Source organism: Copadichromis virginalis, linkage group LG3, assembly GCF_057382275.1.
Source record: "Copadichromis virginalis isolate Kocher_CV1m ecotype Utaka linkage group LG3, C_Virginalis_male_GT1.1, whole genome shotgun sequence".
Lineage (NCBI taxonomy): Eukaryota > Metazoa > Chordata > Actinopteri > Cichliformes > Cichlidae > Copadichromis > Copadichromis virginalis.
Window position 1 is genome coordinate 36910412 of NC_140620.1, and position 22622 is coordinate 36933033.

The 22622-nt window shown below is 39.1% G+C and overlaps 1 protein-coding gene across 1 annotated transcript; it reads right to left on the reverse strand.

Annotated features, from left to right (window-relative positions):
* Positions 1-6876: 6876 nt before the first annotated feature.
* LOC146714506 (Fc receptor-like protein 5) lies at positions 6877-17995 on the reverse strand. The gene is made up of 18 exons (XM_085450938.1): positions 17966-17995; positions 17503-17769; positions 16712-16981; positions 16355-16621; positions 15994-16266; positions 15632-15907; positions 12660-12938; positions 12288-12563; positions 11799-12176; positions 11399-11683; positions 9712-9954; positions 9127-9234; positions 8980-8995; positions 8795-8892; positions 8609-8653; positions 8442-8501; positions 8161-8223; positions 6877-7910 (listed from the first exon to the last, which is right to left on the reverse strand). The coding sequence occupies exons 2-18, from the start codon at positions 17696-17698 to the stop codon at positions 7903-7905; spliced, it is 3141 nt and encodes a 1046-aa protein (XP_085307064.1). The 5' UTR covers positions 17699-17769; positions 17966-17995; the 3' UTR covers positions 6877-7902.
* Between the last annotated feature and the right edge of the window lie 4627 nt (positions 17996-22622).

Sequence of the window (22622 nt, forward strand, 5' to 3'; positions counted from 1 at the left end):
AGCAGCAGCACAGCAGATACCAAAGAGCTGTGAAGGAAACAAAGAGGTTTCTGCTTCTTTCCTTTTACACAGAAATAACAACTTCTGACCTCAGCAAGGTGGGGTTTCTTGGAAAATCTACCAAATAGTTACATAAAAACTGGAAGAACACACGTTTGTAGTAGAATCCTAGGATTCAAATGAACAAAAAAAGGGAAATAAAGATCCCTATAAAGATTGTTTGTTTCCATCATGATTGCTGCCACATATAAAACACCAGGACAGGAACACATAATGTACCACACACAACCATAAATGCTTATGGTTGTTGTACAACCTACAAAAACTTATGTAGGTTACATCATAGGCCTTACGAAGATTCACCAGAGAAATCTAAATCAGCCATTATTCACAGTGTCTACCATAAGGCAAAGTAAATGCACACATACCATATAAAGACTGAATGCACTGTATGCTGACATGTGAAATTCACTTTGTCATAAACCATTACTAGCATCACACAAGTGTCTCATCTTTGCCTGCTAGCTTTGTTTGGTAGAAGCTTTATCACCAAAAAATAATTACCCTCACAAGCGTTTGCTGTTGGGTCATTGAGGTAACTCTACATTTGAAGTCTAAAAAAATACATATATTAGATGGGTTCAAACTGACATAGAGGTATAACTGCAGAGATAAAAAATATTAGCAAGCAAGACAACATACTTTTATTTCCCTCCTGTCATCGATGTGATCAACCAGTAGGCCACCTCTGCTACCTCGCAGTCATAAACTGCTGGTGCACTCTAATCACCAGCACACAAAATCATTACCAAACACAGAAGCTGTTCGTAATCCTGCACTTTTTAATGCAAGAGTTAAAACTATAACTAAAAATACTTCCCTTTTAATTTTAAGCTGAGCTTCATTGATGTAAAGTCTCCCACAAACATGAACTATTTTATAGTTCAGTTGTAGTTTTTCATAAATTCATCCACAGGAAATGAGTTAGCTGAAGCAAAACAGAAATTGAGTCCTTAACCAGAAGTGAACACGAGGTGAATTCCTGCCCACTCTCTCAGCTTATCTCTGTGCCCATAAAAGTAGCTGTAACTGTTGTAATCCTTAAGATTTTTTGATTTGTTTTGTTTTGTTTTTTAGCACTTAGTAACCACTGGGCCACCAGTTCAAAAGGTTCAAAGGGAAATGCTGCTGAAATTAAAAAAAAAAAATGAACAGGAAGCTGTTCAAACTACAGGACATAATTATTTAGTTATAAAGCACACTGAAGCACAGTGAGCTACAAATACAGAACACTTTTATTGAAATCCAAAACCCATTTGATTAAAATACCATGTGTCTCTTCTATAAACTGTTTGCACTGAGAACAATTGGAATAAATTCAGATTTTACAGCCGTTTTGCTGACCACATACAAGATTCTGTCAGTCTGATATTTGCAGAGCAGAGCTGCAAACACAGCTGCTGTACAAATACTATATTTGTTCTTCTTGTGATTTTCTGACTCACATCTCTTTATACATATTTAACTGCTGCTCAACAAAGTGACAGAGATGTAAATGTGTCAAGCTAGACTCATTAGTTAGTTTGTCCCCACATCACTGTGTACCCACATTTTAAATGTTTTATTGTACACTTCATGGGATGGACAGATGAAAAGGAAGAAGAAAAAGTATAAGAAAGGATAGAGACACATTAGAGAACCCAGCTTTGCTGTGTGGCTCCCAGTTACTCTTGTTAATTTCTTAGGAAAGGAATAAGTACTAAGATTCCAAATTATTTACTGCCATTCATGAACAGGAAAAATATGTTTTTAGTTGTTAGATGTTATGCCTGATTAATTTCTGACCTTTCAAAGATGGTTAGCATGCCCAAGTGTCCACAAAATATAATGAACAGAAACGGTGACATAGGGCAGCCCTGCGGAGTCCAACACCCACTGGAAACAAGTCTGACTTATTGCTGGTTATGCAGGCAAAGCTTTTGCAATGGGTGTATAAGGATCGAATGGTTCATAGCAACGGGCCAGTACTCCCAAAGCACCTCCCACATAACACACTGAGGAACACGGTCGAATGCCTTCTCCAAGTCCACAAAATACATGTAGACTGGTTGGCTAGGCTTGATAGGGTAAAGAGCTGGTCCGCTGTTCCGCGACCGGGATGAAAAGTGCATTGATGTGTTAGTGGGACTAAGGAAGTCCTCAAAGTATTACATCCACCGCCCAACAATATCCTCAGTTAAAGTCATCAGCGCTCCACCTGCACTGTGTGCCTCCCACACCCGAGTTTTGCTTCAGCCAAGCTCTGTTCCACTTGGTCTGTCCATATCTATCATCTGCCTCTGATGTTCCACAGGCTTGAGGGTATAGAGTATGTATGGGGAGTGTGTGTGTACTGTGTTCATTTCTGTGTGTCTCCATGTGTGTGCGAGTATTTGCATATGTGTGCATGAGGGTGGGAATGCACGTTTGTGACTGTGTGTGGCTGTTTGTCTGTGTGTCAGCTCAGATCTTAGACCACCTCTCTCAGAACATCACCTGCTGATGCATTGGTCGTTCTCAGTGTCCAGGGCTGGGTCCTTTTAGTTTCTTTTTATTTTGTTTTCCTGTGGACGCTTTCAGATGGTTTTAATTACTTGTGTCACAAACTAAATTATATCTTAATGTTAGTTGTTTTGGGGACTTAATGACCTTAATCAGATCTGTGTCTTTTTACACAGCTGATATAAAGCTGTGCATAATCTGTGTCAAAATTTACCACATCACCATCTTGTGCTTTTACATTGAGTTTCAATAATTCCTGGCAATGCTTCTCTTGGCTTAACTGCCACAGCAAAATCTAAAACATACAGCTCTGCTATCACTTTTAACATAAATGAAGACGGAAAACTAAACAGCAGTGGTGTTTGTAGGGTTACTGAAGTTGGGCTATGTAGTGGCTAGCGACACAGCTATGTTAGCATAATATAAACAGTGAAACTGGAGGGTGAACGCTAACATTTTTCCATTCGATGAAAGTTAACGTGATGGTTCCCGAAGGTTAGGGACAAATGCAATCGCATGGCAGGATGCTATAAACGGACAAAACTTCAGTCAGGAGAACAACTGAGATAATCCATCCACATTACAAGGTTACTCATTCATATACTGCTGCATGGGCTGGGCTGTAAGGTTTTAAAAACTCAGCTTTAAAATGAATAGCTGTAATGAAAACCGAGAGAGGTCGACAATGATCAATGATCAAATAGAACAAGATACAAAACATTAAAACATGTTAAAAACACAAAGCCTTAATAAATGCAGATTAGTTTTGACCTGGAAGCAGGGCTCATACGTCATTACTTAAAGACCGGATATCCCACCTGTTGCGAATGTTTTAATGCAGTACAATTCTTCTTATTATTATTACTTTTCCCATCCTGTTTATGACAGTTAAAATAAACATATTCATATAACAAATACATTTGTCTCATGTAAACTGTATATGGTGTTAAATAGGCCTATACTACTGTGCTTTAATGTTGGTCATAAGGGTGGTACTTCAAGAGCCATATATTTTATGAGGGTGTACTCAGTGTGAAAAGTTTGAGAACCACTGGTCTAGCACTAGCATCCCCAGGCTTCTACCTTTCTACCTATAAAACCCGGAGAGCAGTCAAATGGTGGAGCAGTCAAATGGTGGAAGTGGAAGCTAAATTGGCTAGTCATTCATATGTATATTAGGCTGTTAAGTAGGAATTCTGGAGGGAGGGGAGTGGGGGTGGGGGAGTGGAGTGTTTCAGTTTGCCAGCAAACTTGTCAGTCTTTGCTCGATCACAGCGGGTGGACTTGTCATCAAAGCGTAGGTGTTGCATGATGTTTTGGAAGCGGTTTCGTGCCATAGTTCCAATTATCTGTGGGTTTCCCAGGTTTGCTGACCAGCATACACATGGGTGTATGTCCTTTGTTGCTGACATTTATTGATAAAAACAGTACAAAAAACCAACCATTTGTACACATATTTACAAATAATTCAACATTGTCAGCAATCACTCACAATCCTGGCACTGCCATGGTACCTGTAGTCTGCATTTACCACATGTGTATCTTTTGCAGTGAACACATCGCACAGTGGCCTGATTTTTCTTGCATTTGTGTTTGACCTGACACGTGGCTCTTTTTCCAGGGCTAGGTGTGGAGGGTTCTGCCCGAAGCAACTGTTCTTTTCTTGCCTTCTTCCCAGCTACATGAGAGCGAGCCAACTCTGTTGCAAGCGCCACCAGGAAGTCCACCCGTCTTTCCTTCGTCCTGGTGCATGCTTGATACAGCACATGTGCATTCAGTGCTGCCATGTCAATCATGTTATAAAACACGGCGACTGGCCAGCGCCGTGTTCCTTTGCGGACAGTGTACTCCCGAACCATCTGGTCCATCACATCCACGCCACACTTTGTTTTGTTGTAAAGGGTGACAGTGTTTGGCTTCCTTTTGGTGGTGTTATCAATCTGAACCACGCTGTGCATGCTGCTAAGAATATAGACTGTCTTCTTCCGTTTGGCCGCATACGCCGTCAGCGTGGCAGCAGAGGTTGAAAACACCTAAGAAATAAGATAAATTGTTATTTCCATATCCCTTTTACACACAATGAAACACATAAACATAGAACCACAAAAGACCTGCAACATACCTGAGTGGTGAATACATTGCGATCTGTCTGTCTAGTGGATTGAGGAATTTCCCTGCGAATCTTGTTGACTGTGCCGAGGATGGTGGTTTTCCGTCTAAGAAGTTTTTGTGCCAGTGAAAGCGATGTGAAAAAATTGTCCGTGGTAACATTTCTGCCCTTGTCTAGGAATGGTTCCATCAGCCTCATTACTACATTTTCAGAAAGTCTCTCCCCAGTGGGATGACTGGGGTCCTTGCCAAGATATGGGAAGACATTGCAAATGTACTTGGATTTTAGGTCGCAAGCCACCCAAAACTTGATCCCAAACTTGTCAGGTTTACTTGCAATATACTGCAGGAAACAGCACCGAGTCTTTGATGGGAAAAGCTGTTCATCAATGGTGATATGTAGACCAGGGTTGTAGCACGTGATGCAGTTGGTGACAAATGATCCCCACACACTGGAAATTGCAAAAGACCTCCTCTCCAAGGAAAGAAAATTCATCGCCCTGAAGAATCCTCTGGTGTACGGACCTCCTCTTCAAGGAAAGAAAATTCATCGCCCTGAAGAATCCTCTGGTGTACGGACCTCCTCTCCAAGGAAAGAAAATGCAGAGAAGACTCACCACTCAGCAGGCCTTGGAAATGATCCTGACGGAAGTCGACCCTTGTGACTCGGATGGAGAAGACCTAGCAGTTCAGCCGGATTCGGACTCAGAGCTGTCTGATCAGTCTTCCGGTTAGTTTCATTTCATGTTATTTCCTTTTTCATTTCAAACAAGTAAGTGGATGTAGTTAGTAAGTAAGATATTTCAGACATTATTCTGATACAGAGGAGGAGATACTGGAATTATAATTAGTATCTATGCATGCATTTGTGATTTTGTTTGATCTTCCCATTTTGCTCACAATTTGAATTTGTTCTCACTGCAGATGAGGAGACTGCTTCTCCACCGAAAAAGAGACCTTGTTTGGGGACTGAGACAGCGAAAGATGGCACAGTGTGGCGTGAAGAACATGTGGGGACCTGTCTCCCTTTCACCCCAATAGAAGCGTACGCTGCAGATGGAGAGCCAACGGCTAAGGCCAGGAGAAGTATCTCGAGTCGCCTTCAGAGCTTCCTGTGTTTCATCACTCTTGACATGCTTCGTAGCATTCAAGAATGGACTATTCAACATGCACAGCAAACGGAGCATGTTCATTGGTTCATGGACCTCCTTGAACTAATGGCATTTATTGCAATTGTGATCTTGCGGGGGGTTTGCAGGCTTCCATCTGTAAATGACTGCTGGTCAGCAAACCTGGGAAACCCACAGATAATTGGAACTATGGCACGAAACCGCTTCCAAAACATCATGCAACACCTACGCTTTGATGACAAGTCCACCCGCTGTGATCGAGCAAAGACTGACAAGTTTGCTGGCAAACTGAAACACTCCACTCCCCCACCCCCACTCCCCTCCCTCCAGAATTCCTACTTAACAGCCTAATATACATATGAATGACTAGCCAATTTAGCTTCCACTTCCACCATTTGACTGCTCTCCGGGTTTTATAGGTAGGAATCCCTAAAATGATGGCTCGCGGGGGTTTAAGTGCTCTAGTATAAATTATTTGCCAAATCAAACACATGCATCATAAATAATGTGATTTCCATGTTACATAGGTTGGGGCCTCCTCTGGTGCTGCAAGACAACAAGGTGCCAGTAGAAACTGTGCTACTGTTTTCCATAGACAAAGGAAGGGGAGAGAGAGGTGGTGTGTTGAGGACAGCAAGAGAGGAAAGACAAGAGTTTGGAGAAGAAAGTAGGAACTTTAAATGGAACTCTGACTTTTAAAGGAAGACAGCAAGGAGATATGATGGAGGAAGATAGATATGTTGTACCCCAAGAGGACCACCTGTGTGAGTCAACACACAGCCGAGCACCTGGCTTGAGAAAATACTTCACATCTTGTGTCGTAATCTAATGAGTCAAATCAAACACAAAGTATAAATATAAGCTCAAGTACTTAAGTCACCAAGACTGAAACCAAACATGGTTGGAAATACAGAAATTTTTATAATGTTACTGTGATAGAGCGACTAGTGCAAGAAATGGAGCTTCCTACAACAACATTTAAGTAATTTAATATTTTTTATTTTAGTAGAAACACGATTACAATAATGAGAAAATGGGATAAGGTTCAATATGAAAAACTACTTAATACACTTTATACTTATATACCTTATATACAATATTTTCATCATAAAAACACTTCTACAAAATTCAAACTTCCTCATGTTTATATGTTTCGTATATATTTACACACAGAATTACTCATCATGATACTCATGAGCATGTTTATACTGGTGATCATGTGACATGGTCACCAGTACAATTATGATTCGTAGGAGCTTAGTATTGTTAGAGTTGGAAGTGTCTTGGTAATTTCCCTTTAGTTTGATATCAAACTCTGAATTATACTGTAAACATTTATACAATTACAATAATAATTATTACAATAACAATTAATTTATTAATTGATCATTTACAAATAAATAGTCGTGCAGTCTTGCAAACCTTCCCTATCAATCTCGCTGCTGTCCATATGTCACAAATCACCCCTGCCCACTCTTTACCCACCCTTGCTGCACTCTCTTTGGGGCTCTCAGTTGAACTTATCCACCTTCACTACCTCTACTCCTTGCAGCTTCACTGTTAAACTGTCTCCTATCCATACACATGTGTTCTGTCTTGCTTCTACTGAATTTCATTCCTCTTCTCTCCGGTGCATGCGTCCTCGTCTCCAGCCTCTCTTCCACCTACTCCCTACTCTCACTACACATCACAATGTTTTCTGCAAACACCATAATCCACAGAGACTCCTGCATGACCTCATCTGTCATCTTGTCCATCACTACTGCAAACAAGAAGGGGCTCAGAGCTGATTCCTGATGTAATCTCACCCCCAGCTTGAACTGCTAAGATACAACCACACACCTCACTGCTGTCTCACTGTCCTCATACATGTCCTGCACCACCTTCACATACTCTTCTGCTACTCCTGACATCCTCACGCAGTACCCCACACGCTTGGCACCATATCCTTTCTCTAGATCCACAAAGACACAGTGAAGCTCCCTCTGACCTTCCTTATATTTCTTTCTCAGCATGAAGCCATATGCTGCCATATCACTGACATAATATTTTTTTTATGTTTTTGTTTGTTTTTTCATGTTGCTGTTGACCTTCTCTTGTTTTATTGATGCCGTGCCTCCCTTTAGGGACCTTCAAATGTAAATAAATAAAATGAAATAAATGAAAACAGAATAAAGTAAAACTAACTAAAGAGCAGGTTTGATGTTTGATGGTTTGATACTGAAGGCGTGTTTTTAAAAGGGCTACAAATGAGTTTCTTATTATTATTAGGACATCTAATTAAAGCTCCCTTGACGTTAACACACATGTAGCCCAACACACATATGTGATACATATTTCATCCCTGAAACTAAATATTTGGTACATTTAATATTTGTACCTGTAGCTGAGTTTGGATCTACATTATGGTAGTCAGAAGTTTCCTCTGGATCATCACGCTTTCCTGTATATTAACACGGAAAATATATGTGGGTATCATGACTCTGAAGGGCCTTTAAAATTTAAATGGTACAGTATACAAATGATATTTTATTCACTGAAACTTAAATGTTACATATATTTAGAGGTATGATTTCAGAAGTGCACATGCTTTTGGCTGCATGATGTATTTACATTTATAATTCAAAATCTGTTTTGTATTTTCATATTTTTTGTACTCACTCCTCTGTTCGACACTTCTGAGCTGAAGACAGATATTTCTGTAGTCATCTGTCCGTCCACCTAAAATGAGGACAATTGTACTATTTTACATTTTTATTTCTCAGTAGAAATACGATTTCAATCTAATCTTTAATAAATAAATAAAAAAGACATATCTTATACTGTACCAGTGTTTTCAGAAGGTCTACATGACTCATAGACGTTCATGTCACCTTTGGGTCAGTGAGAATCAAGACAATGACAAAATAATCACTCTGTGTGCAGTAAACTTACAGCTATATTATAACTGTGAACATGAGTATAGAAAGGTTCAGCTGTAAATGCTCTTATTTTGTAACAGGTGTGTGGCTGACCGTGAAGAAGGGAGGAATACATTTGCTGCTGATTTTCATCCTGGCTCATAGTTTGAACTGTAGCAGCAGCCTGACTGGTTTCCTGAGACTGGGCTGGTCTGAGGTTTTAAGCAGGTTCAAATTACAATGAATGTGTTACATAGTGTTTGTTTACTGGAGACAAGACAAGAAAGTGTTTTACCAACCTGATACAAAGTGCACCTATGGAGAAGACAGTAATAATCATATTAAATGGGTGAGTATTACAAATAAACACAATAATTGTCCATACCATGGCAGTGTCTGGCAGTTAATATATGAAATAAAAATAAATAAATAAATAAAAAATTCACCCTTTGATTTTTTGTGCCAACAACAGAGCAGCAGGGACAGCAAGAGAATCAGTGAGATACCACTAACCAGCCCCGTGATTAGAGAGACAGAAAGTGATGATCTGGATCCTGTAATGATAAAGAATAAAAATTAGCTTCATCTATAATGATATAACCCAATCAATGGGATACATCATGGGCAAAGGACACTTTGAACCTGACAGGCATTTTCTGGCGTGTCTGAAGATTTCTGTAAATGTTTTGTTAAATCAGAAAGTCATCTCTTTAAACTGTGGAGATGAAAAATATTGTGAATGGTTACATAGTAACGACTGGGATGTTAAACAATCAACACTATAAAAATGGCTAAAAAGACAAACTATAAAATGCAGTTTTAGTTCAAAATAAGGGTTTGCATACTTTATATGGGCAGGACCATTTTAACCTTCTTTTAACCTTTTAATCTTCTTCATTTTCACACTTCGATTTTGTAGACTGTCACTACTGGCCGGCTGGTTTTATTTCATGAGCCTTTTGTTTAAATCTTTTGAAACAGAGACAACAGGGTATTTCTTTTCTGTCTACAACTGTATCGTTCACACTTACCTTTTACTGACATCCAACTTTCTGGTGACTCATGCCCTGAATAGTCACACTTGTAGAAACCTTCATCAGACTTTGACACTGCAGGGATATTTAGCTTTTCTCGGTCATCATTTTGAATTAGTTTCCCATTTTTGTAGAATGCAACAGTGGAATTGAAGTTTCCTCTCCTCAACTTGCAGCCAAGAGCAACAGAGTCCCCTTCATTGACTGGATGGACAGGGCTCACCAGGATCACATCAGTAGCTGTAAAAGCCATTAGAATATGAGAGAACTTGCCAACATACAGTCTACTGTTTCCATCCTTGTTTGGTAAATGAAGACGGTTGCATCAACAGCTCTAATCCTGTTCTTTGTTGTGTTTTATTAGTGTTATTTTTCCTCACACTTTTAACCACAGCATGATCATTTAAGCTATAGCTGGATTTCAGATGCATTTTTGGCTACATCCTCTCATAATTATGAATACTGTCATGACACAAAGCTATTACCACACCTATAATCATGGGCTCACATTTCTGCTTCATCCTCTGCAGTGTTGGATTTATTTGTAAATAAATAAATAACTCAGAAATTAGCACAATGTGTGCAATGGCTGTACTGTGAATTTAAATCCTGTTGGTGCCACTTATGACTCTTGGTATCGTCATAATTATGTGGAAAATATATTTCAAAAATGTAGATATTGAACCATATAATGAAACATGTCAAACATTGTATAAATGCATGTTCTATTCTGCTGTATACACATTGTAATAAGATGACTTGCAGCAAGGATAGATTTTTTTTCCTCTAATGCAATATAAACTAATGTGGTACATACAGTATTCTGTTGATTGTTTGCACTTCTATGTTGCAGATTAGTCAGTGTTTCAAGGTTACTATGCCATTCAGAAATACAGGCTACAGGTCTAACATTCAAAGACGATGCCATGTGGGAACATCATTCAGTGTCTTGTTTTGGCCAAAACTCATTTGAATGAAACCAAGATAACACAGAAAATTGTTTTCTTGTTTACATTAATACAAATTTGAAATTCTTTTTAAAATACATAAATGCCACATCCACTGGACTAAAGAAAAGAAGGACCATCCACGCTGTTATTAGGGCTCAGTTCTAAAGTTTGGATCTCTGATGGTTTAAGGTGCTTTAGTGACTATGGAATATGAGTTTTGTGGCTCATCTGAAAAGGCACCATTAATGTTGAAAAGTATATAGAGATTTTAGAGCAAAATATGCTCTCATCAAGATGACTTCTTTCATGAAAGGCCTTGCATATTTGAAGAGTACAGAAGCTGAACTGGGCTGCCTGGAGTCCCAGTCTTTCACCATTTGAAAACAATTTGTGTATCACAAAATGACAAAGAAGACCCAGGATTGTTGAGCAGCTATAAGCCTCTATCAGAAAACTATGGGATAATATTGCTCTCCCAAAGTTCCAGCAACTGGTTTCTACAGTCCCCAGATGTTTATAGACTGTTGTTAAAAGAAGTGGAGATGCTAGACAGTGGTAAATGTGGCCCTCTCCCTTTTTTGTGATGCGTTGCTGCCACCACATTCAAAATGACTTATTTCTTGCAATTATACACTTTCTCATTTTAAAAGCTTAAACATAGACACTGTTTTCTTTCTTAATTTATAATTTACACAGCGTCCAAACTCTTTAGAATTAGGGATGTAAAGACCTACAAAGTGCAGTGATGTTGATTCCATTGCTGAACAGTCCTGATTCAGACTCACACCAGGACACAGCATCTTGGTACCGGAGGAACCAGTGAAGATCTATGTTGCATGTGGATTCAGTCATTATCCCCCGGTTTCCACATTCCCGGAGTTCTCTCAGATAGCCGTCCTGAGTAAATGTCATCACTCTCCACTGAGAAGAGTTTCCAGAACAATTCAGAGATACTGAATCATAAATGAAGTGCTGCACACTGTTAGGACTGACTGTGAGAGAGGCTGCTGAATTTACATCTAGAGAAAAACAAGAACTGTCATTTTTTTCTTGAGAGATTAATAGATTGAAGACTGTGAATGCAATAATAACACTTATTTTTTTCCTTTTTAAATTAGGAGCAAAAATACTGACCTGCAGACCAGACAAACTTTGGTTGACTGTGATCAGTGTGATACTCTGGGTCTCCTCTTCCAGCTCTGCACACATATCCTGCTGTGTGTGTCTGTCCATGAATGATGTAGGAGTCCTGTGCAGTCCCACTGATGCTTCCAGGTAATAATTCATACTTGTAGAGGCGATTAATTCTATTATGATGAATCCAGTGTCTGTGTCTGGAGTAATAGTCATAGGGGTAATAGAGGTAGGGGTGATACATGCCTGACTCCTGTTTAATAAGTTTATACCAGTAGAAGCTCCATCCTGCAGACGGATGTTCAACCTCACAGTTCAGAGTTACTGAGGCTCCAGGACTCAGCCATGATGGAGACACAGTGAGGACAGGATGACGTTCTGTTGGGAAAATATATTTTCAGAGTGAGATCAAGAACAAGAACCTTAAGGGCAGATCGTCTGTTAATAAATGCAAGCATACAATTCACATTACATTTATAATTCACTCACCATAAACTATCTTTAGTTCAAAGGATGCACTCCACATTGTTGAATTCTGTTGTGCACTTCTCATTCTGCCCTTACACCAGTAGTGCCCATAGTGTGATGCAGAAACAGAGTTAATCTTGTATTCATTTTGGTTTGGAGGTTGATGTGAGCTGCTTGTTGCCCACTCATAATCCCACTCAGTGTCTCTTCCTGGGATCTCACATTTCAAAGTGATTGTCTCTCCGCTGTATACCTCAGGCCAGTTTGGATGCAGAGTCACAGCAGGCCTGTTTCTAACTGTTAAACAGATAAAAAAATAATAATAATAAAAATAAATGACTACTTTTTAACATCTTCCATTAATTAAATAAAGGGAAATTCACCATGACTCACCAGTTTTTTTAATACTGATCACATCACTGTAGTCTGTGTAGTAAACTGGGTTGCCTCGTCCTCCTCTGCACCAATAGTCTCCTTCCTGTGATACACCGATTTGTCCATCAGAGTGGAGAACAACTTCTGCCATCGTCAGTGGTTCTGAGGTTTTCTTGCCTCTGTACCAGTAGTAACTCCAACCAGCTGTAGATGGTGTCACAGAGCAAGTCAGGGTGACTGTATCACCTTCTAGAAAGACTCTACTGTCAGCACTGATGCTGGCCTTTGGTCTGTTTCCTGTTTAATTTAGAAAAAAAAGTATAATAAAATTACAGTGAAACAATTACTGCCCCTTTGCTTTAGAGACAATTACAATTTTACAAGCAATTCTTAAACGATACATAGTATATCTTATGTTACGTTCACACTGCAGGTCTTAATGCTCAATTCAGATTTTTTGATCAAATCCGATTTTTTTGTCTGCTTGTTCACACTAAAGATAAAATGTGATAGCAAACGCGCTCTACGGTGAACCCTCAATGCGGCCCGCATGCGCAAAAGAAGACGTCACACACAACGCGCTCTGTTTAGACCCAGACCAAACAATATTGTTTGACTGATGGCTTTAATATAAAGACTTGTTTCAGACTTTATGTTTCCCAATTTTGCTTTAAGTTATAAAATAATTTTTGTTATTTACATATGGCCTAATAATGATCCTTATTGCTGTTTTAGAGAGGAGCGGTGCTTCAAAGGATAGTTGCAGATTTCTGTCAGAATCTGCAGATTATACCGTAAAAATAAAATGTTCACGTTTCTCCAACGTTGTCTTCCCACCAGTTTCACTGACATCTACACGGGATGGCCAGGAGTGTCGTCTCGGGCGCTGATAATTGGCGTCTGTGTTGTGTCAGTGACGTAAAAGACGGATTTAATGCGACATGACCGTTCAAACAGCAGTCGCTTTCTAAAACATCAGATATGTATCGGATTCAGTACCACATACGCAAGAAACCCAGGTCGGATTTGAAAATATCGGATTTGTGCTGTTCAAACTGTCATACCATGATCGGATATGGGTTGCATAGGCTCAAAAAAGTCGGATTTGATGCGCTTTTGCCTGCAGTGTGAACGTAGCCTTATTCAGTAGCACTAAGCCTGTACCAAGTATGTATGTTTGCATCACATATATGAAATATTAACATTTGCAGTTATATGCTTTTATCAAATTCAGTTTATTTTTGCAGTCATCTGTTGGTAACAAATGCACTGTTATGAAAAAATTAGGACCGCACATTGAATATTCAGGTCTTAATAAGGAATATTCAAATATCAAAGTCTTTTGTTATTATTTATTTTGGTAGAAGAAACTAATTTAACAGCAGGTGGTCTAAGGAGCTTGGAAAGAAAAGCGACTGGACTTCTCTAAGTTCCTTGAAGACGTTTCACCTCTCATCCGAGAAGCTTCTTCAGTTCTAAGGTTAAATGGCGAAGAGTCCCAGATTTAAACCCAGTGGGAGTATCCCCCAAGGTTACTAAGTTCTGACCTTAGAACTGAAGGTCAGAACTTCACTTCACATCTCATTGTGTTCACTCTCACTTCACAGGAAATAAATATGAGAGTGCCCCAAGACATTGCACTTTTTAAGAGGTACATATTGCAGATAATTCCCCAAAGTCCTTTTTAATTGTATAACTATATTACTTTGATCTCCCAGTATTGTTCAAATTTATATTAAATTGAATTGCATTCAATTCTGACGTTCTCTACCCTTTTCATCGACACTCTCAAAGCAAATATCACATCTGCAATGCTCTTCTAGCCATCACTCCATCCTGCTTGCTCACTAATTATCACCGCCCTTCTCAACTTAGCTTCAACAGCTGTTTCCCATATTTTCATGTTATGGCTCATCAGTTTCATCACTGTTACTACAGCTCTACGTTTCACACTTGATCTTGAAAATCTGCACCAATACAGTTCTCCATTCCTCAGGCTTGTGTTAAACAATGTGACTAAAAGGCCCACTGCTCTCTCTTCTGGACATCTCCATACCTCCACTGATGTGACATCAGGACCAGCTGCCTTTGTACTCTTCATCTGCTTATCAGTTGCACTCACTTCCTCCCTACTAATCCTCTGCACTTCCTAACTTTTCCCCTTCCATCTTCTCTGTCATTTTCTACATTCATGAGTTCTTCAAAGTATTCCTTCAGTCTTCTCCATCTTCTCTGTTATAACTGGAGCTTCGATGGATCTAACCTGTCTATCCGGCTCTACTGAACTTGTCAGTGGAGACTCTTCTTCCAAGGCAAATGAAGATTATGGGAATCTTCGCCCACTAAGCCACCCCACTACAATATGAGGAGAGGATATTTCATTTGACTTTTATTAATGGTAGATCATTAACAAATAAGGCTTTTCTGTTAAATGAATTCTTCACCTCACAGGATTTTATGTTTCCCACAGATGCTTGTCTTAGTGCTGGTGAGTCCAGCCTATTCTTACAACTACCTTCTCTTGTCTGTTTTCAGCTCCCTTTGCACTACTGGCAGAGGTGGGGGTTAGCAACTGTTTTCAAATCCAGTTTCCAATGTCGACATTTATACTGTGCTGTGCACTCTGATCTACCACTAAGATTTTTAAATGGAATTTGCAGAGTTTGTGGGTGAAATAACCCTGAATTATGATCACTTTCAATTGTTGGTGGTTTTAATATTCATGAGTCTAATGTCTTCATCTTGTTGAAAGATTTAACCTCACTTACTCAGTGACTTTATAAACAACAAAAATGCTCATTAAACATGCTATGACCCATTAATGAAGAATAATGATTTCATCATTATTAGTTGTAATGTTTATTATGCCATAAGGTTTTTATAAATAATAAACGATGCACCAATAGATCATTAATGCCTTACACTATGTAGTTATTATATAATGTTACGCTTGTGCCTTATATAGGCATAATAAAATGAAACTTTCTTACCAGAGACTGTCAGTGTGATGACATCACTCCACTCTGTCACAGAATACAGCTCCTGTTTGTTTTTACCCATACACCTGTAGCTTCCACTGCTGATCACAGATGCATTAAGATTTAAGTATGCATTATTTGCCATAACTGTGCTTGAGTCGGGTTTGCTCCACTCATACTCCCACTCAGTGCTTCCACCTAAAGAAATCTGACATCTAACAGTGATCTTCTCGCCACTGAATATCAGAGGCCAGCTGGGCTCCAGGGACACAACTGCTTTGTTGGAAACTGTTTACAAAAACAAAAATCTAATTGGTCCAGTTTGAAATATTTCTGCATCCCATGCTAATCCAAATGAAAACGCTTAAACTCACCTCTTTTTTCAATAGTGCTTGGATCACTGTCCTCTGTGAAGAAAACTGGGTTTCCTCTCCCTCCCTTGCAGTAGTAGATACCTCCCTGTGTGACAGTGATCATTTGATCTGGTTCGTCGTTTCTAATCACCTGAATTTCTGAGAAGACTGAGGCACGTCTGAACCAGAAGTATTTCCACTCATTGTAGCTCCCCACAGAGCAGCTGAGTGTTGCATTGCCTCCAGCTGGTATAGTTCTTCTCTCAGCAGTGATTGTGGGTCTGGGTTTGTTTGCTGTTTGTTAGAGTAAAATAGAGATGTTTTTCTATAGCTGGTCAGATGAATAAGAGTAGATAATAAACTCAAAGGTGATTTTACTTACAGACTTTTAGTGTAAAAGCATCACTCCAAGCTGTAGAGAAGAACAAGTCTCTTCTACCCTTACACCAATATTGCCCGTTGTAGGAAAATGAAGCACTGCTGATGTTGTATTCACTGTGTGTGGGAGGTGTTTTTGAGCTTGTTGTTCTCCATTCATGCTGCCACTCAGTGTTTTCTCCTCCTTGGATCTCACATTTGATGGTGATCATCTCACCGCTGAATATCTGAGTCCAGTTCTGTTGCAGAGTCACAAAGGCCCTGTTGGACACTTTTCATACCGAAAATGAATTAATACAGAAAAGGTTGGTCATCATAAATCTTTGTCCTTTTATTTCTTACAAAAAGTTATCAAACTCACATGTTTTCTGAATGTGATACACTTTGCTGAGGTTTGTGAAGAAAACTGGGTTTCCTCTTCTTCCTCTGCACCGATAGATGCCTTCGTCTGAGACACTAATGAAGTTCTGCAAAGTGTTTGTATTAATTGCTACTTCACGAGAATCTGGTACTTGTCTGAACCAATCATATGTCCAGCCAGCAGAGCCCTGAACAGAGCAGGTCAGTGTCACCGAGCCCCCCACTGGAATAGTTGTCCTGTCTGCTGTTATAGTCGCCGTGGGTCTGAGTGCTGTTTGATTTAAAATACATTGTTTTTGTTATTTATGCTTTTTTTTTTTCTGGGAAAAACTCAACGTTAACAATTTCTCATAATATGTAGAATAAAAGGCTGAAGTAATTCATCAAGGCAGCATCTCATGTGACCAGTTCTTCTCACTTCTCTCATACATCATACTATATATAACATACACTATGCTGTAATGCACCAAAGTTCACACTGCTTCCTAATTTGGTGTCATCTTCACCAGTTTTCACAACCCTCAGCTGAAAGTTACATCTTACTTTATCTATTTACTTCCTGCTACATTTTCAGCCTTAACAGGTCGACTCTGAGTTTGTAACCTAGCACGAAATTTCTGCTTAATGTCACTGTCCACTCCCTGCTGTGCAGAGATCATTACATCAGCAAGAATAAAAGAAAAATACTTAACAGAAACTTTGGAATAACATAAATTGAAACTCTGATGCTGGATTTAACACAGCTGTGCTACTGTTGAATGAAAGTCTAATAAATATGATACAGTAGCTTACCTGATATGGACAGAGTCAGGTTATTACTCTGTTTTGTAAAATCTTTTAAGCCATTGCGGCGACCAATACATTGATAATTCCCACTCAGCTCTACTGTCAGGTAAAGTGAGTAGGAGCTACTTTTAGTTAAGCTGATCATTTCTTGATCATTCCAGTTGAATTTGTAAAGCCAGTCAGTGGCATTTCCCTCTTTCATGTCACAGATGAAGGTTACAGACTCTCCAGCAAATAAATGGGACACGTTTGGTTTAAGGCTCAGCTCAGCATCTAAAATCCAACATGAACATAAACACACAGAAAAAGTTCAGACCAGATTTTGTCTTAATGCAGAGGAAGATTTCTCACTTTACAAGCAATTATTAATTTATTTTTAATATAATTTGCAAAAATGAAGAAAAAACAAGAATGTTATTCACACATCAATCCATAGAAAAATAAAAAAGGAAGAAAGCTGTTCACTTACCTTGAGCGTCTCCACAGCAGAGGGTAATATTCAGCACTGTAACATATCATTCAATCATCAGTGGTCACATGTCGCAAATAAAAGCCTTTTTAATGAATAGAATTTTACCAGTAGTATCAATAGTTGGACAAACATTTAGCACTCAATATAGTTCAGTCTTTATCGGTCAAATAAAGGAAGTTACTTATACTCACAGAATAAGGACAGCACGCTGAGCACAGTGAGCCCCATCCTCACAATGAGCCTGAAATTCTGTCACTGCTACTGACAACAGAAACACTGAAACAGAAGTGAGAAACAGAGAATGTGAGAAAATAGTAATGTTTCATCTGATTATGGGAGTAGAGGCTTTCTGCTACCTCGTTTTATGTGTTCAGCCCTTCACTGCTACTTCTCTTTTAGCCCTACATTAGGACACTGATGACAGATCTTATTTTTAACTGTTGACACTTCCTGTTTTACTGTGGACAGTATGCAGAGCTGACATGATATATGATCCCTGCTTCTGAAACTAAATTGTAACTGCTCAGATAATAATGTTTGGGAAAGTGATTTGTCGTAGGATTTTAAGATCACCAGAATGTCACCAACGGTTTAATTTAAAAACAAATTCAAAGAAAAAAAATGGAACAACTTATCATTGTTATGTCTTAGACTACTTAAAATCTGGGGTTCAAACAGGAGGTAGCAAATAAATTCAAGCCTGAATGTAGATTTTCTCAGGGGCAGATTGTTAGAACAACAATGCTTTAAAAAAAAAAACAGAAAAAAGAAGGAGCCTCAGCTAATGCTTTATGTAGTGGCTTCCTGATGAGATGATGTGGGTGGCTGATTGCTGCAGCTGCATTCAGCCAGAGGCAGGAACCTGTAGTGGGTCCCACCCACAGACAGACACACATGCACAGAAGAGAGAGAGAGATAGGGAGAAAAACTAAACTTGGAGCAGGAAGTTTAGGAGGACTAGGGGACCATGACACTGACGGTTAGCATGTGGTTGATGAGCTCAACTTCTTTTTCACACCTTGCAATGTGCTGCTAGATCAGGGCTTTGACATCATCTCAGACATTGAGCTTTATACATATGCAAACAAACTTCTTTATATATTTATAATGCATTCAGGAAAGATGTGCAATTAAAAATGCTATACAGTTAAAGATCAACAGGGTTTATAAAAGTATTACAGCATCTGACACTCCTGTGGTTTTGAATAAAAAGTCCGCTTTTTTTATATATATAAATGAGGAAGTGTAGAGTGAAATGTTAGAAAATAGTTGCTTCATGCAAGACAGTGGAACAAAGGTCTTTGCATTAAAAAACTACAACTAAGATACTGAAATATATGAGTTATTTCACCTACTAGGAAATCAGAATGACAAATGGAACAACATAGTCATCCATTGCGTGGCAGGTTTGTCAGCGAAACTCATCCCACGACCAGAATTCTCAAGCAAAAATACCACATTTTATGTTCAAAATTAAATGTCATGCACAGTAGCAGACGAATGCAGGTTAGAAAAGTACAGCTGTAACATATGCAGTTTTAACTTTTAAGGACAAAAATACTACATGGCACAGATAAATATTTGTTGCTCAAACATCAAAACTTGACACTTGACATAACAAGACTTAAGCAAGATGAGTGAAAAAGAGGAACAAAATATAACTAACTATGACCAGGAAGAGAACCCAGATAACTAAAACTAAGTGCAGAGAATATAAATTCAATTAAACGAACTAGTAATAAAATCTTTAAGTTAGCAAATACAAAACTCAAAATGCAACATCAAAAGAATACAATATACCAAAGTCACCCAAGCTGGTTGTACCTCAGTATCTAGTGATTTATTTGTGTGTGACTGCTCCTCACATATATGTTTCTAGTATGTTTGTATTTTAAAATGTTGTTATATTTGAAGCTGAAAGTTATTAACAATTATTTGTTAACTCCCACTGACAATTTACCCAAAACCATGTGCTTTGATGATAGCACTTTACTGAGGTCGCAAGATTGTTAATCGGAGGTTTTTCCCCCTTCAAAAGCACACTTGGAGCAAAGCTATAACTAGGCTCAATAGACACTTGGTGTCCTGTATAATGCTTTCAGGTAGTGATGGCCCGCTTGAAGCTGAAGCTCCGGTGCGTGTGTCAAAAAAATCAACACAGTGCTTCAGAAGCACTGTGTCGAAGCTTGATTCGTTTGGCCAGAGTCACGTGATCGGTGACGTCCGAAGCTTCATTTAGAACCTAACTGCTTCGGTATCTGATTCAATGGTTTATAAGGAAGCGAATCATTCACTGGATTTGTGGAGTGTTTTGATGGTGACAGATAGCGAACCACTGATCATTCCACTGAGAGATTTGGAGCCAGTGAGGAATAAAGGAGGTTCTGTTGCGTGGGAGAATTTTGAGTTGATTTTTGTCAATCGGGTGGGTTTTCCAGCTTTGTGTTCTGGCCGTTTACTTTTGTTTTGTGCGTGTTTATTATATCTGAAAACGGGAAAAAGGTAAAATGTTAAAAATCTGCTTCCATAATATAAATATCATTAAATAACTTTAGAAAAACTTCCACTTGACTCTTTACATGTAATGTTGTAAAAAATATATATTTTATTGTTTAATTAATCTGAAAATGTTAGTCTGCCAAATGTGCAGCAATTGAATTTATTTATTCTCTTTAGCTGATAGTTGGTGGGGTCCAGGTAGACTGTAAAACTGCATCTCTACCAGTTTCTCTGCACTCCAGCCTCCTCTGGGCCATGTGAAGGGATTTTCCTTAAGGCAGGATAAATGATCTCCACGAAAAGGAACAGGTTCGGCCATCGCACACTAGAACAATTTCATAAGCATTTTTCCTTTCCATTTCACAATCAATTCTACCCCCAGGTCAAAAATATGTCTGGGAAAATTTCCCTAATATAATAGTATTTATAAATACACCCGTCTAGCGATTAATTGCATAAGTGCATGGAGGCAGGACCTCAGAGCAGAAGCATACTCCATAATGTGTTGTACATTATTATATGTATATATTATATGTAACGTGGTATTTTTCAATTATTGTATTTACCAACATCAAGAAGTCACAAGCAAAGGAAGACCACACCATGGTGCATGTTTAAACAAGGAGAGTTTACTGGTCAAAACTATTTATTAAACAAATAAAACACTTTTTTTTTTTAACCACCAAAAAATACACGTTCAAAGCAACACAACAGCGGCCCAATATCAGACAAAACTCCACTCTATAGAGTAGGCAATCGTAATGAAGCAGTTGGTTTGATTTTGTGGATTCAAGCTGCTCTTTGTATTTTTGGCCACCAGATGTCACCAAACAGGACTGTGTTGAAAAGCTTCGAGTAATGAACCGTTTTTCAATACAAGCCTCAGTGCTTCAGAAAGCTTCATTTGGCCATCACTACTTTCAGGTTAACCCTAGCTGTACGACAATATTAGATTGGTGGCGATGTCATGGATCGGCAGAATGATAGACCCACTCACAGACGGGTTTGTTCACGTGTGAATAGAAACAGACAAAGCAGCTGGTGAATCTCTAATGCAGGGGTGACAAACTTCAGTCCTCGAGGGCCGCTGTCCTGAAACTTATAAATGTGTCCCTGCTGCAACACACCTGAATAAAATTAGTAGGTCATTAGCAAGAAATTATTGAACTCGACTGCATGCTGAGGTTACAACCCCTAACCCCAGGGTGTCGAACTCCAGGCCTCGAGGGCCGGTGTCCTGCAGGTTTTAGATATTGCCCTGGGTCAACACACCTGAATCAAATGATTAGTTCATCACTAGGCCTCTGGAGAACTTCAGGACATGTTGAGGAGGTAATTTAGCCACTTGAATCAGCTGTGTTGCAGGACACCGGCCCTCGAGGCCTGGGGTTTGACACCTGTGCCCTAACCCTACTTATGACTAGTTGTTTGACATTTCTAAATTTGATTACCCTGAGCTTTGCTTTCTCACTTTATCTCGACTTTCTGTCTTTGTTGGAGTCTTGTTGGATTACATTTATTGTAATTGTAAAATTACAATAAATGTAATTTTACAATTACATTTATTGTAAAATTACATTTTACAATAAATGTAATTGTTTGGAATAATTTACTTCTTAAAGCAATTTTATTGCACCACATTCATTCACTCATGAGCTGCTGTGACATGAATCAAATGGCTGAAGTGCCACCTCAGCATTCTTTCAAGTTCTAGTCTCTTGCTAATGACCTATTAATTTTATTCAGGTGTGTTGCAGCAGGGACACATGGAAATGTTTCAGGACAGCGGCCCTCGAGGACTGGAGTTTGACATCCGTGCATTAGATATTTGGGAATGGCGGTGAAAGTATTGAGGCTTTCCAAGGAAAGCACTGTTGTTTGAAACTCAGGGGGCTTGATACACACAGAGAGACTGATTATTCCACTGAAACACAAACAGAAACTCATATAAGAAAGAAGCAGAGCACATATCTCACTGACACAATAATATGGCAACCGCTGAGTATCTGCTTCCGCCGTAATACTGAGCTTGATTAGAAATGGTGAAGCAGGTGAATCTGATCAGCTGATCCTCTACAGGAGAGCAGCCAATGGGGCAGCAGAGAAAATGAGTGGAGCTCATGTCCACACATGTCCACAAGCACACACACAAACA

What these genes read in the sequence shown, in the direction of transcription:
- LOC146714506 (XM_085450938.1), bottom strand. Translation starts at nt 17,698, where the DNA reads ATGAAAGAGGGAAATGCCACTGACTGGCTTTACAAATTCAACTGGAAT. An exon ending in GATCAGTATTAAAAAAACTG is followed by an intron (nt 12,564 to 12,659) that starts GTGAGTCATGGT and finishes TCTGTTTAACAG; the next exon opens with TTAGAAACAGGCCTGCTGTG. An exon ending in AAGTTGGATGTCAGTAAAAG is followed by an intron (nt 9,235 to 9,711) that starts GTAAGTGTGAAC and finishes TTATCATTACAG; the next exon opens with GATCCAGATCATCACTTTCT.